The sequence below is a fragment of the Mobula hypostoma genome, chromosome 12 (assembly GCF_963921235.1).
Source record: "Mobula hypostoma chromosome 12, sMobHyp1.1, whole genome shotgun sequence".
Classification (NCBI taxonomy): domain Eukaryota; kingdom Metazoa; phylum Chordata; class Chondrichthyes; order Myliobatiformes; family Myliobatidae; genus Mobula; species Mobula hypostoma.
In genome coordinates this window covers 33,390,023-33,402,636 of record NC_086108.1, presented here as the reverse complement: position 1 = coordinate 33,402,636, position 12,614 = coordinate 33,390,023, and the positions used below count along the sequence as shown (strand labels likewise).

The 12,614-nt window shown below is 42.9% G+C and overlaps 1 protein-coding gene across 7 annotated transcripts in view; it reads left to right on the top strand.

Annotated features, from left to right (window-relative positions):
* LOC134355130 (coiled-coil domain-containing protein 190) overlaps positions 1-12,135 on the top strand; it is a 33,722-nt gene extending 21,587 nt beyond the window's left edge. For all 7 annotated transcript variants that reach the window (XM_063064891.1, XM_063064896.1, XM_063064898.1 and 4 more), the window contains one exon: positions 8,579-12,135. In XM_063064891.1, the coding sequence (XP_062920961.1) occupies positions 8,579-9,116 (538 nt within the window). In that variant the 3' untranslated portion in view covers positions 9,117-12,135. The remainder of the gene's footprint in view (positions 1-8,578) is intronic.
* The last annotated feature ends 479 nt before the right edge of the window (positions 12,136-12,614 follow it).

The window sequence follows — 12,614 nt, the reverse complement described above, 5'->3', positions numbered from 1 at the left end:
CATCCTCCTTCACTCCAAAGGGAAAAGCCCTAGCTTGCTCAAACTTCTTTCATTAGACAAATGAGGTTCTATTACATGGACTTACATAGAACTATGTACAATGCAGAGCAAACAAAGGCAGCTCAGCCTAACAAGTCCATGTTTCTAGTTCTGGTATCAGCATTCTACTTTTCAACTTCTCCGATATCTTCTCACCATTTTTTTTAGAATAAAGCAACCAGGAATGCATACTACTTAAAGAATATTGGATTTAAACGAGGTTCAGTATTTAAACTCGAGAAATTCTGCAGATGCTGGACATCCAAAGCAACACATACAACAATGCTGGAGAAACTCTGCGGGTCAGGCAGCATCTGCGGAATTGAATAAACAGTTGATATGTCAGGATTGGAAAGGAATGGGTGAAGATGTCAGAATAAAATGGTGGGAGGGGTGGAGGGAAAGGAGGTTAGCTAGACAGTAATAGGTGAAGCCAGGAATCAGATAGGAGAGGAGAGTGGACCACAAGAGAAAGTGAAAGAGGAGAGGCACTGGGGAAAGATGATAGGCAGGTAGGTCAGAGGTAAGAGGCCTGAGTGGGGAATAGAAGAGGGAAGGAGGCTGGAATTTTTTTTTACCAGATGGAGAAATTGATATTCATGCCATCAGATTGGAGGCTTTTAACTGGAAGGTGAATATTGTCTTCTCCTTCTGGTAAAAAAATACTTTCTCTCCCATCTTCAATTCCCCACTCTGGCCTTTTACCTCTTCTCACCTACCTATCACTTCCCCCTGGGTCCCCTGCTCCTTCCCTTTTGCTCATGGTCCACTCTCCTCTCCTATTTGAGTCCTTCCTCTCCAGCCCTTTACCTTCTCCCCCCAACTCCGCCCCCCACCTCCCGGGCTCCACCTATCACTCTGTAGCTCACCTCCTTCCCCTCCCACCACATTTTTATTCTGGAATCTTCCCTATTCCTTTCCAGACCTGAAGAAGGGTTTCAGCCCAAAATGTCAACTGTTTATTCATTTTCATCGGCACTATCTGACCTGCTGCGGTTCAATACTCTCTTTCATCCTATCTCCCTAGAAGTTGCTGGCTTTCTTTTTTTGTGAGTAACTTTATAAAACTGAGTCTCTACTTGTCAATTTTGCCAACTATTTTTGCACTTCTTCCCACTGTGGTCTTACATAGAGACCCTGCAGCGTAAGAGTTCCTGCAAGATTCCTAACCAAACAGAATCTAGTAATTGCAGCATCCCTTCCCAGTGCTGCAGTAGTTTCTTTGATTAATACTGCTGTCTCTCTAACCTCTTTTCCTTTCTCTTCTTTCCTGAATGGCATGTTGCTGGGAAGATAAGCTTTCTAGTCTGCCCCAGTTTTTACACTAGGTCTCAGTATTTGCCACTGATTATTGATTCTTCATCAAACAATTATCACACTATCACCCTACCACAGGCTTCCTGTCTGACACAGCACATTAAGCTAATTCTATGATAATAAAAGGCACCTTAGAAATGAAATGTCCTGCTTCTTTTACGCTAATCTCCTCAAATATATGTAATTCCAAGATCGTTGCAGTTTTAATCATCTCTCTGCATGTTCCTCCTTACATGGGAACTACACTCAGTGGCCACTTTATTAGGTACACATGTACACCTGCTCGTTAATGCAAATATCTAATCAGCCAATCATGTGGCAGCAACTCAATGCATAAAAGCAAACAGACATGTCCATAGGGTTCATTTGTTGTTCAGACCAAACATTAGAAAGGGGGAGAAATGTAATCTAAGTGATTTTGACCATGGAATGATTGTTTGTGCCAGATGGGGTGGTTTGAGTATCCCAGGAACTACTGATCTCCTGGGATTTTCATGCACAACAGTGTCTAGAGTTTACAGAGAATGGTGTCTGGCAAGTGAGACAGAAAACACTGACTGTGAATAAATATATTAATAATTTATTTACAAACAGTAAAAATTTGAACAAACATTCATGCTTCCCAAGTTACAGAAACTGCAAAGTTGAATATTTATCAAACACACATTCAACAAACATACATAGTTAAAAGCACACACAGAGCATACCTTCCCAATGGTCATGTGCACCGCTTGCCTTAAACAAAGGAAGAGAGAAGAAACCTCCCACATATGCTCTCTATATACCCAGGATGTTTGAAACTGGACACCAACCAGCTAACCAATGGGAAAAGCAGCTGCAGTTTCTATTGTTTGTACTCTAGACATGCAAAATAATTGCAGCTGCTGCATGATCCTAGAGGAAAATTTGCATGTCTGGAATTGGATTGCTGCTGGATTTGTGTGGTTGTCAGATGGAGCACTATCATGTTTTGTAACTTTAAAACTTAAACTAATTCAAAGTGAAACAAGAGAGCTGAGAGGTGCAAGGTTTAGTTTGTTCTTTACTTTAAGCAAGATGTCCACAGGTCACCTGGTAATGTCATGATGTATTTAATTCATATACTTTGACATGTGACCATAATGAATGATGTAAACAACAAATAATGCTGAATCCAGCAAACTATTTACAAGATTATTCAAATATTACTGAAATATTTAATACACAACACACCTCCCTGCTTAGTTATAAACTTGACCTCAATATAGAATGCATCTCAACCATATACACAATACTCTATACATTACCACCACTATACAGACATCCACAGCATAGTAAATTCTAAATTGTTCCATTCAGCCCTAAAGATTTAATTTCTTACTTTTGTGGGATATTGCCTTTCCTGACAAGGATATTACTCTGCTTAGCCACTGAGAGTTGTGGCTGTGAAGCAATCTCACATTTTGGGGCCTCCTCCGTGGTGGTTGTAGGAGTTGACTAAGAGACTGCAGTAAGTGATTCTGACAGCGGTAGCCATCTTTCTTCTCTAATGATCGACTCTTTCCTCAACTGATCAATGTGCTGCCTCCAAGTGATATCAGATGCAATCTCCACTGTGTAGAGGTGTGGTCCAATTCTGTCCTTAATCTTTCCGAGCCCCCACTTATGATCACCTCAGTAGTCCCTCACCAGGACTGCTTACCCAGGAGTGAAACATCAAACCTTCTTGTAGAGGAGACTTCAACTTATCTCGGCTGTATGTCCTGTCCTGCGTCCTCCTTTAGAGACTGAGTTTGAAGAATCCAAGCATGAATGCAAGGAATGGGCCGGGAACAGCAGAGCTGGTGAGTTGTTGGTTATGGAGTGTTCTGCATTGCAATATGCAAGGAGGAAATTGGTGGGCTTTTGATTCAGTGCCGGTACTGACATATCTCACAGGGCATTCTTTAGACTCAGGAAAGACTTTCTGCCAAGTCATTTGTAGCTGGGTGACGTAGTGCAGATGTAATATGTCTTATCCCATTCATTTTTAGGAATGCCTGAAACTGTTCCGTCACAGACAGTGGCCTATTGTCACTGATTAAGTATTCTGGAACATCAGTGCATGTGAAAAGGCTTGTCAACACACGAACAGTGTGTGAGGTTGTAGTGGAGGTATTGGGAGTACTACTGGCCACTTTGTAGCTGCATCCAGTAATTTGTGCCCATGAATGGTCCGGCAAAATCCACATGAATCCTCTGCCAGGGCAATGTGGGCCATTCCCGGGGATGGAATGGTACTGCTCTTGGCAGCTTCTGGATGTGCTGGTATCCTGAACTGTGCATGGCAAGCTTTGAGCCAATGTCTTCAATTTAGACGTGCTTAGATGACCAGCAGGTTGCTCCTCCAGCACCTTACCTCTCAGCTTGGATGGTGTAACGAGTCTCAGTCCCCACATAAGGCAGTCCCATCATAGGCACGTTCATCTCGTTGCTGATGAAAATGAGGGAACTGGAGTTTCTGCTGCACATTTCAGCCATTCTGGGTGGCCATGTAGACCTGAGGCAGTGTGGAATCTCTTCTAGTTTCCTACTGGATCATCTCTGCCCTAGCAGAGGGACTTCCAACTTGCATAAGGGAAAATACGTCAAGAGGAATTTTTTTTTGGTAAATTTTTCCATTCTTTTCTTTTCCAGGGGTTAGTGGGACAATCCATCAGCATTTCCATGATTAGGCCTCTCACCTTCTTGAATTTAATCTTGTAATTGTGTCCTCCGACAAAAAGAGCACATCTCTGCATTCGGGCTACTGCTCTTAGGGGAACACCTTCTGTGGATTGAAAATGGACACTATTAGTTGATGATCAGTAATGAGGGTAAACTCTCTCCCATGCAAGTCCTAGTTAAAACATTTAACACCCCAAACGAGACTCAAGGCCTCTCTGTCAGTCTGTGTGTAATTCTTCTCTGCAACTGTAAGGAAATGTCATGCAAAGGCTTTGGGGCATTCACTTCCATCACTCATGACTGCACGTATGCCATGACTCGACTAATACCATAAGGTGAGGCATCACAGTCAAGCTACACTGGACATGTGAATCATAACGTGTGACTATAGTGCCTGACATCGCCATTTTCTTTAGCTTTCGACAGCCACATCGTACTGCTTTGTTCATTGCCATTTCTTCCCAATCTGCAGTAATGAGTTCAAGGGGTGGAGCACTGTAGCCAAGTTTGGCAAGTACCTGTTACAGTAGTTGACAAATCCTGAAAGGGACTGCAACTGTGACACATCCATTTGCCTTGGGGCATCCACCACTGCTTGAATTTTCTCAGCACACTTGTGTAATTCTTGCGCGTTAATAATGTGACCACAGTAAGTGATGCTTGGTTTAAAGATTTCACACTTGTCACATAGTGCTCTGAGCCCACAATCTTCTACTCTTTTTAACACTGTCTTGAGGTGTTGACAACGTTCCTTATCATCGTTACCGGTAACCATGATATCATCCAGGTCACATTGACTGCCTAGATAGCTTTGTAGCAGCTGGTCTATAGCTTTCTGCCAAAGTGAAGATTCAGATAATACTCCAAAAATAAGTGTATTACAGTGATAAAGCCCTTTGAGAGTGTTCATGGTGTGAAACACTTTGGACTCTTCTCCCATCTCCATCTGTATGTAGGCCTCTGCTAGGTCCACTTTGCTGAAGTACTTCCCTCCAGAACGGTTTGCAAAGATCTCCTCTATCGTGGGAAGAGGGTATTGATGTACTTTCAGTACCAGGCTAATGGTAACCTTCAAACCACAACAGATCCTGGCAGATCCATTCTTCTTGGCTACTGGGACCACTGGCATTGCCCATGCATTCCACTCAAGCTTGGAAAGAATTCCTGCAGCCTCCATGTGATCTAACTCACTTTATTGCGGATGACATTGAAAACTTGAATGTGACATTTTCATTTAAGACTATTTTACCTTTGATATATTTGAGTTTTATAATGGCATCCTTGAGCGCTTGTGTGGCATCATACAGCATCTTTCTTAATTCGATTTCAGTTGGCTTCATTGCATGGGATTGGCAAGCAATTGGTGTACGGATCTCCAATCAAGTTGTGGTTGTCTCAGCCAATCATGCGACCACAATGCTGGTCCTCTGTTTTTACCACATATAAACTTAATGTGGCTTGTTAGTTGTTGTATTTCACTGTTATGAATGTCATTCCCAGAGAAGTTATCTTTTGTCCAATATAACTAGTTAGTTGGATAGCCACAGGCTTCAGTTCAGTGACCTGGCTGGTGGCGTAGTGGCATCAGTGCCAGACTTTGGGATGAAAGGTCCTGAGTTCGAATCCAGCTGGCTCCCCTGCACGCTTTCCATCCGTGCTGGGTTATGAGCTGGTGATCTCTTTGGAAATTCACCTGGCAGAAGGCAATGGCAAACCACTGCTGTAACTTGCCTCATACACGGTTCCCCACTACGTCAGAGAGGTGTGGAGGGAAATCGTCCGTAACCAGAGAAACTCCAGATGCAACATACCTTTCCTTTTCAGTTCAGAATCTTTGAAGAACCGATCAGACTCATTTTGTGAAATGACTGAAATGGCCAAAGCAGTGTCCAATTCCATTTTAAGTAATTTGCTGTTCACTTCAGAAATAAACTGTATTGCTTGTCTATTGTTAGTTTTCACACTGGAAATCTCAAGGCTAGCCAGTCCTTTGTTACTCTCATTATTAATCAGATTTTTCTTCAACAGCATGTGGATTAGTGTTCTTTTTGAAACTGTAACATGACGTTTTAGTTTTTTCCCTTTCTTGCACAATCTATTTATTTTAGTCTGCCCATCATACTCTTTGAATGTGTCCTACCTTGTTGCATTTTCTGTAAGTTTCACCTTTAAATCTGCAGTGATCTGGTGAAAGTGAGCCCCTGCCGCAGTGATAACCTGATTTCTTCAGCCAGGCTGGTTTCTGTTTAGATGTTGTAATTCTGTTTACACTCACTTTCAGTCCTAACTTCCACTCATTTGCGTCTCTGTCTGTTCTTTCCATTGATACAGCAATTACAACTGCTCTTTTAAATGTAAGTTGCACTTCAGTTAGGACCCATTTTGGATTGCTTTCTTGTAAGATTTCACAAACTAAACGATCTCTCAATGCATTATTAAGCCCATCACTGAACTGACAATGCTCAGACAATTTCTTCAATTCAGCCACATATGCTGAAATAGTCTCTCCTTTTTAATTCTGCTTATGAAACCGAAAGCCATTAAGCAATTAACAATAGTTTTGAATTTAAATATTCCTACGTTACTATCACAGTATCAGCAAAGATCACTTTGGCTGGTTTGGTTGAAGCAGTTAAACGTCGAAGTAAACTGTATGTCTTTAAACCTAATGCATTCAGCAAAATTGGTACTTGTTTCTCATTGGCTATTTCATTTCCTTCAATATACTGTTCAATTAGCTCACTATACATGAGCCAGTTATCTGTGGAGCAAATGAACATGTCAATCTTTCCGATGTAACCAGCCATTTCTGAATTATTTGCATGATTATTATCACCTAGTACTCACCCTTGATGAACCCACCAATTCTTCCACGTTTTACCTTTTTTTTTTAACTCAACTCCCTCTGCACACGCAGCACTGTTTTTTTTTTCATTGACTGTTCTTTTCTGTGCTTTTCTTTTAACTTGAATATCTTGCTGCACTTCAACAGGTCAGTAGCCATTTCGGGTTCATTTTTAAAATACCTCATCCCTACTGTATCTTCCAACATTAAACTAATTTAAAGGGGAACAGAGAGCCGAGGGATGCGAGCTTAGTTAGTTCTTTACTTTAAATGAGGTGTGTACATATCACGTGGTGTCATCACGACATATGAAATTCATTTGTTTTTACATATAACCATAATTAATTGTATACAGAACAAAGAATGCTCATTGAAACAATATACTTACAAGATTTCTCAAATATTTCTGAAATATTAAATACACAACAACAACCTACCATTCCCACTCCATCAAAGCTTCAGTGGTCTCATTTCCAAGTGACTAGGATGTTTTTAGTCTTTTCAAAGTGCAGTTATAGGAGTGGTAATTATAATATATCTAATTCAACTATGCTGTATGAAAAAAAATAGCATTGCAACTGAATTTCCAGGCAAAAGTTGTCTCTCAAAAGGCCCGGTAAATCTAGGCAGCCACTTTGATATCTGTCTCTGATCGCAGGACTCACTAAACCTTAGGGACCCCATTTTGTATTGCAGAATATTTGAAAACATCCTTAACAACAGGAGAAGTATGAAAAAGCTAAGTATGGGAAAGCTAACTTTCAAGGCTGAGATCCTGCATCAGATGATGTGTGACCTGCCAAGTTCCTGCAGCTCTTTGTGTTTATTTTGGCCAAGATCTGCAATTTCTTGTATCTCAACACTTTTTATGTACTTTTCATATCCAATATTTCCAGTTGAGATCTTTCAGTCCATCAAGCTCTACATTAGCAATCTTCTCCTTCACCCACCCCAGCAGGAGAAAATTGGAGCATTAAACTTACTTAGTATTTCCTCTCACAGGACATTATATAACTGATCTTTTCAAATGCCGAACAAGCAGAATTTAAAGGTACCATATTTGTATTGGCACAAGCAAAAAAAGTGTCACCTGGTACTTGGAAATCCGAATCCTGACCGATCAGATAAAGATTCCTAAGTGCATTTGTACAGAACTGCATTTGGAGTATTGTGTACAGTTTTGCTCTGCTTGCCCAAAGATGGGAAATACTTTCTGTAGAGAGAGTAGAGGACAGAGATTGGGGAGATTGTTGGGTGGGGGAGATGGGGAGTCGGATGTTGTGTGATCTAAAACTGAGTGAACCAGGACCGTACTCTCTGAAGTTTAGAGAAATGAGAAGAGATCTCATCAAGACTTACACTGTTTGACAAGCCAGATGAAGGGAGGATGTTCCTCCTGGTTGAGGACACAAGGACCAGGACTCCCATCTCAGAATAAGCGACATGCTGTTTAGGACTGAGAGGAGAAATTTCCTCCCCTAGGGCATGATGAATCCTAGGACTTCTTTGTTTTCCTGGGCTTATCCATTGGGTTCATCAAATTAAGTCTTTTTAAAGATATTAAAGGAATGTGGGGAAAGGGCAGGTGGTGCTGAGGAGAATGATTACTCGTGACTTTAATGCATGTTAGAGCAGGTCCAAATGGCAGGATGGCCTACTCCTCCTCCTCACAGCTTTCTCTTACAATTGTAGAGCGCAGAACTACTCCCCGGTGAAAGCTGCCAGGATTGTGATACCACCCAGCGTCTCTCACGCTCTGCAGACACAGATCAACGAGTTCCTCAGTGGGTTCAGCGATGAACAGGAGAAGTCCGATAAGCACGCTGCGGCAGAAGAGGTCCAAGCCCTGACGCCACCCAAGCTGAATGCAAAAGTGAGGACTGAGAGTGCCAGTCCGTCAACCTTGAAGCAGCCTGTCACCAAGCCCGCCATCTCATTCACGGACAGCGAAAGGGGAAACCAAGCAGCACAGGAAAGCTCCCCCGATGGGTCCGAGTTCTATGCTCCGGATGGGTTGCCCAGAACCATGCACACCATGCCCAGTTTTCTTGAGGCCTTCGCGGAAGCAAGGAAAGCACGGTACATTAGACACCGAAACAAACCCGACAGTGAGAAGGAATTGCCGATCAGTGACATTTTTAGAAAATGCAATGGGTCCATCCAACGCGTCACAGTGAAGGACGCAAAAAATGTCAAGGGCAACAGCTCCATGGGAGCAGATTCAAATTAAACAAGTATTGCAGAATTTGACTGAAAAATTAGAGAAAATAGTTGCCGCACTTATTACATCCACCTTGGATAACATTTGCCCCAGAGGACCAGATTTGACCCCTATCGTTGTGCCAGGGCCAATGTCTCTTGTGCCCTCTGACACTGGGTCCCAACAGAGTTTGGGGGTTAGTGGGAGGTCACCTTGGGACAGACAAGCTCACTTCACACTCATCTTGCCCCCATTTTGTTCCACTGAATAGAAAAGGACTGATGCTCTTCCCAATCCCAGGACTGATTAATTGAACCCCAGCAATGGGATAGAAAACTAGAGGAAAATACAGTTCTGAAGCCTGGACTGAGCATGGTGCTCTGGAGAGCACATTGTCTCTCAGCCTATTGATTGTTTAAGTCTCCTTTTCATTGCCAGGTCCCTAACCAAGTCTTGGCCGCAGAGTTCTTGCCCTAAGTCTAAGATCCCTGTTGCTAATAGACATCTAACTTTCACAAACTCTAAAACGAAATCTCCAGCTATCCAGAGACAAGAAAAACTCCAGATGCTGGAAATCCAAGCAACACACACACAACGTGCTGGAGGAACTCAGCAGGCCAGGTAGCGTCAATGGAAGAGAGTATAGTTGACATTTGGGCTGAAACCGTTCAGCGTGACTCACTAATTAATCAGGAGTCCTGACGAAGGGTCATGGCCCAAAACGTCGACTGTTTACTCTTTTCCATAGATGCTGCTTGGCTTGTTGAGTTTCTCCGGAGGGAGGGGGGGTGGCTCTAGCTTTTAGATTATATCTAAAAGCTAGAGGAGAAGATGGCAGCGCAACGCAGCGCGCGCAGCCTCTCCGGTGAAATGATATCATATTTGTTAAATAGGGTACCGGGCACAATTCTGATTTGATGGAGACAGCCGTGAGAAGCACAGAGGAACATCTGGAGAAACTTTTGAAATGCCCAGTTTGCTGCCGCTGCTACAGTGTGATCGAGAATCTCCGGAGGGAAGGCCCCAAAATCCTCAGCTTTCCCTGCTGCTGGAGGCCGGGATTGGGGTCGAAGCACTCGGCAGAGATGGTGCTCGGTGTCGGAGGGCTGGTTGGAGACTCGAGGTTTTCGGACGACTCAGAGTCGGACTATGGTCGGGCATGGCAGGGAGAGTTTTCTTCCTTCTCCCATCTATGTGAGATGTGGGACTTTCGAGAGACTTTGAACTTTTTTTTACCGTACTCACGGCCTGTTCTTCATCAAGTTACGGTATTGCTTGCACTGTTGTAACTATATGTTATAATTATGTGGTTTTGTCAGTTTTTCGGTCTTGGTCTGCCCTGTGTTTCTGTGATATCACACCGGAGGAATATTGTATCATTTCTTTATGCATGCATTACTAAATGACAATAAATGAGGACTGCGTGTCCTCATAATCTAATCTAATCTTATTTCCCCTATCTCTGACTGCTGTGCAGAGGAACATGGTTTCAAACCTGTCATAACTTGTTACCATTTTAAACAACTCAGAAAACCCCTCCTGTATTCAAGTGAAAATACAAGAACAGTTTCATGTAACAATACTTGCTACAGAAAGAAGTGCAAGTTGATTAAACCATGTAGAATCCATTATTTCGTTCGGTGAGTCAGAACAGCTCAGGGTCGTTCTGCTCTGTACCCTGCTCAAAGACAGCATACCTTCTTTGAATATATTGGACAAACCTTCAGCTTTTTATGGTTTGTGTGGAAGGAATCATAGTTGACAGTGCATGTAAATATGTCTAAAAACTGAGCACAAATACACTAAGATTCTGCTGCACATTTGGCGCAGCATCTGGGTTTCCCAGTGTGTGTCACAGCCCCATGGGTGGAGGTTGGTTGCTGGAATATTATATCAGCCTCAGGCATAACTGCCAGCAGACAGTTAGGCTCAATTTTCTTTACTGAATTATAGATATGAGTCAAAAACTGTAGATGCTGGAAAACTGAAATGACAGAAAATGGTGGAATCACTCAAAAAGTCATTCAGGAAGTTAGTAAGAAACCCGCTAGAGAGGCAACACAGGCGTAAATAGGATTGGCCCAGATTTTCTGCCCAGGCCTTTAATCTGGAACACCCTGCAATGAAGGGTTGTCCTTTGAGTTACAAACTCCACAATCTGCTGGACCTTTTGTGCCATGTCACTGTCCTCACTTTGAAAGCAGCAACTCCACCTTTAAAATTCTTTAAATTTCATGAAGTAGCTGCCTGGCACAGTCATTTCCAATTACTCCATCACCGATGGAGCTGGAATGTGCTAACAAATTATTTAATGCTTCCTGGATTGCAAGTCAACCTCTCCAGCCCAGAAACCAAGCAACTGAAGCAATGGAGTTTCATTTCTATGGAACTTGCTATTCAACTTCTTACTTAATCTGCAAAGGCATTCCTTCCTTTATTCCCAATTTCCTTTTCAGACTTCATTTTGTTTTATATTTCCCAGTAGGTGGCCTTCCGGTTGCAGGAAAAATTAGGAGTAGCGCCATTTTTTTTTGTTGGCAAGGACTCAGCTGAATCTAAGTTCTAGGCCATAGATGTTAGCCTGCTACCCTGCAGCTCTAGTGACTTCGGTTCCATCCTGACCTGGGTGATGTCTGTATAGATTTTACACGTTGTCCTTGTGACTATTTGAGTTTTTCCTGGACGCTCCAGTTTCCTCCCACATTCCCAAGAAGTACAGGTAAATTGGCCCTAGTGTGTGGATAAGCGTTAGAATCTAAGGAAGGGGTTCCTAACCTTATTCATACCATGGACGCCCACCATTACCTGAGGAGTCCGTGGATGCCAGGTGGGGAACACCTGATCTAAGGGAGTCGGTTTGGAATTTTGGGAGGATATATGTGTTAGAGTAGGGTTAGTGATGAACTGAAAGAACTGTTTCCAATCGTCTGTAGCCTGATGATTACTTATTTAACTTAGTAGACAGGAAGCCTCAACCAGAAAATCCACATCACAGTATTAAAACAGCTAAAATATTTGGAGTAACACATTCAGTATGCTGGATGAACTCAGCAGGTCGGGCAGCATCAGTTACAAATGATGAGTCAACGTTTCGGGCCGGAACCCTTCGCCAGGACTGAAGAATGAAAGATGGGGAAGGATTTGAAGAATGCTTGTAGTTTCAGTTGAAAGACCAGTAATTTGAAAGACAAAGGGGTGGGGGACGGGAAGCATTGACGTCATGGCCCTAAAAACAATGGGTGGTTGAAGAAGGAGGCGGAACCATGAGGGAGCTGGGGGAGGGGGTAGAGTGAAATAGGGATAGAGGAAGGGAGGCGGAGGGAATTACCGGAAGTTGGAGAATTCTATGTTCATACCAAGGGGCTGGAGACTACCTAGACGGTATATGAGGTGTTGCTCCTCTAACCTGAGTTTAGCCTCAGCATGGCAGTAGAGGAGGCCATGTATGGACATATCTGAATGGGAATGGGAAGCAGAGTTGAAATGGGTGTCTACCGGGAGATCCTGTCTGTTGTGGCGGACGGAGTG